The following is a 3,247-nucleotide window of genomic DNA, read 5'->3' as shown; positions in this document are numbered from 1 at the left end:
ATAGTATGGATTGTGTGGATTGCTCATAACCAAGACCGAGGAGGTTTACATCCGACCCGTCTATCCGACCCGTCTACATTCCGCCCGAGACTTGTCAAGATGAAGACCCATTCAACCGAAGCATTTATGAGCTTTGACCAAGTCTGATATTGTAATGAATGTAGTCAAATGTTGTATTCATTGTGTAGATTCTCTTTGATGTAAAACCTTATGTGACAACCACTATATATAAGTGGCAAGAGCTAATGAGAAAGACACAACTTTCACAGCAACACTTCTCTCATATCATAACACGTTATCAGCACGATTGTGCTCTCCACCGGAGTTCTTCTTCTGCGGCCAGCTCCTCCGGCGCTCAGCCTTGCTCCGCCGGCGACTCCAAGTTTTCCGGTGAGCTCTCAAGATCTTGCTCAAAGGTGGTCCATTCAGATTCCTGATTAAGAAGAGGTAAACTAATCAAAACTTTAATCTAAATCCAAAATATAAGAACATATCTAAGAACATGTTCATAAGAACACTATATGTTCATACCTTGGATCTATATGAATCCTATAAAACTTATTAAAATCTATTGTTTCTAAAATTATCTTGAATCTCTAAAATCTGTAAAACTTATTAAAGAACATAAAGATCTATATGAATCTTGATTATAAAAACTTTGAATCTTATAAAAGTTATGTGAAATCCTTAATACCATCAAAACCATCAATCTTCTTGCTTGGTTTTTCAACCAGCAAAATCAAAAACCCAAAGATCAAAACCTTGAATCCCTTGCTGTGCCATTTTTCGGCCAGCCTCCCTGAAAAAAAAATTAATTCAGTCAACCAAAATAAAATAAATATTAAAACCTATTGATTGCATTTCTTTGACTGTCTTTGTTTTATTTGTAACTGATATAATTTTTATTAATGCAATTTCGATTTTATAAATGCATTTCGATTTTATTTGACTAGGCATTTAATTATTATAACCTATAGTCCTGTTTTGCATTAATATGAATTAAAAATGAAATAAATTATAGGTTGATATCATTTGATCTTATTATTGTTTGTCATCTTTTATTTCATCCTGATCAGTCTTGAGATAAGTTCATTATAGATGTTTATAATATGTTCATTATATATTACTATGCACCACAAATTTGAGTATGTTCATGAGGGGGAGTGAGGACATAACCTATGATACATGACCATACTAAAATTGTGAATCATGGTCCATAACCTTGAAAATGTTTCTGTGATGATTGAATTATATTCTAGATCATTTTGCATCATCCATATTGAATTGAACTTGGTTTAGAAATTTTATTAGATCATGCTCACATTCTGAACTGACCATTTTCATTCACTTATCATATTGTTTGATTAAAATCGACTATGCATTCATATAGTAGATAATTCTGATCATGATACCTTGAATTAAATCCTGAAATTATAATCATCTCTTGCCTTGTCTTATGATGCATTTTCATTTATATGCTGTTTGACAATGATTGCTTTATATAAATCATCCATATTATATACATATAAATATTTCGGAAATATAAACATATATATTAAAGCCATGATCAAAATCTCCATTCATATAAAATCTGAACATGGATTGATCATATTATTATGAATCCTCATTCCTTATGGATTATTTGATTCAGATGTCGAAAATCAACAACCTTGAGTTTGCTGCCCTCAATCTCTCCGGAGATAATTACCTCCAATGGGCACTTGATACCAAAATTCTCTTGAGGTCTAAAAATCTTGGTGATACTATCACTGAAGATACTGAGCCATCGGTTAAGAATAAATACCAGGCCATTGTGATCATTCGCCATCATCTGGCAGAAGGTCTTAAAGACCAGTACCTCACTATTGAGGATCCTCTGGAACTTTGGACAGAGTTGAAAAACAGATATGATCATCAGAAAACTGTGATCCTGCCAAAGGCCCTTTATGATTGGAGGAACCTAAGAATCCAAGACTATAAGTCTGTGGAAGAGTATAACTCGGTAATGTTCAAGATAGTCTCCAAGTTGAAATTGTGTGGGGAGACTATCACTGATGCTGATATGCTGGAGAAAACATTCTCCACATTCCACACCAGCAATATGTTGCTTCAGCAACAGTACCGAGAAAAGGGTTTCTCCACTTATGCTGCCTTAATCTCATGTTTGTTACTTGCTGAACAGAACAATGAGTTGCTCATGATGAACAGTGAGCTGAGGCCACCTGGTACTAAAGCATTGCCTGAGGCACATGCGGCCATAGAGCCAAAAGATGAGACTCCAAGAGAGTCATACCGCGGTCGCATGAGAGGCCGTGGAAGATGGCAAGGAAGTAACCGTGGGTTTCAGCCACGAGGCCGTGGGTTTCAGCCACGAGGACGTGGATTCCAACCACGAGACCATCTTGGTCCTAGCCGAGGCCGAGGCTATAGCCGAGGTCATCAAGCTAGCCGTGGGTATAAGTCCAACTTCAAAACCCATGGCTCGACCAAAGCTCCTTGCTATCGTTGTGGGATGACCAATCATTGGGCTAACCGATGCAACACTCCCCACCATCTTGTTAAGCTCTACCAGGAGAGCATAAAGGGAAAAGACCCTATGGCAAATTGGGTCCATCATGATGATGAGAATGATTTAGACCATGAGAATGATCAAGCCAACCATGAGAATGATCAAGCCGAGTATGAGACTTCGGATCTCCTTAAAAGTGGCTGAATATGAAGATTTCGACATCAAGTTGCTTTTGTCTTTGCACTTTGCATTTTTGCTATTGGCTTTATGTCTTTGTTTTCCTATGTTCTATGACTTTGGCAATTCTATGAAATAAAATTTTATTTTATACATATGCCTTATATAAGTTAAACTTATTAAGAACAAACAAGACAAAACCACTAAGAAATCATTTCACCCAAATAATATCTATGGTGCTGACTCTTGTCTATTTTCAGAAATGAAAGAAGGCAAGAACCTGCTAGTAGTGGATAGTGGATCAAGTCACACTATATTAAAAGATAAAGGATATTTTGTTAATCTCACCATAAAGAGTGCCAATATCAAAACTATAGCAGGCACAGCCGACCTTATTAAAGGCCATGGCACGGCTCGCTTAGTGATGCCTAACGGCACGCATATAGAAATTACTGATGCACTATATTCTCCTCAATCAAAGAGAAATTTGTTAAGTTTCAAGGACATTCGAATGAATGATCTACATGTTGAAACTAAGGGCACGAAAAAGAAAGAATACCT

The 3,247-nt window shown here is 36.6% G+C and overlaps 1 protein-coding gene across 1 annotated transcript; it reads left to right on the top strand.

Moving 5' to 3' along the window:
* The first annotated feature begins 1,651 nt into the window (after nt 1–1,651).
* Nucleotides 1,652–2,713, top strand: LOC130507564 (uncharacterized). Its single transcript, XM_057002265.1, has one exon. The coding sequence runs from the start codon at nt 1,652–1,654 to the stop codon at nt 2,711–2,713; it is 1,062 nt and encodes a 353-aa protein (XP_056858245.1).
* The last annotated feature ends 534 nt before the right edge of the window (nt 2,714–3,247 follow it).

Source organism: Raphanus sativus, unplaced genomic scaffold (genome assembly GCF_000801105.2).
Source record: "Raphanus sativus cultivar WK10039 unplaced genomic scaffold, ASM80110v3 Scaffold4799, whole genome shotgun sequence".
Lineage (NCBI taxonomy): Eukaryota > Viridiplantae > Streptophyta > Magnoliopsida > Brassicales > Brassicaceae > Raphanus > Raphanus sativus.
This window is presented reverse-complemented; position numbering and strand designations above follow the sequence as displayed.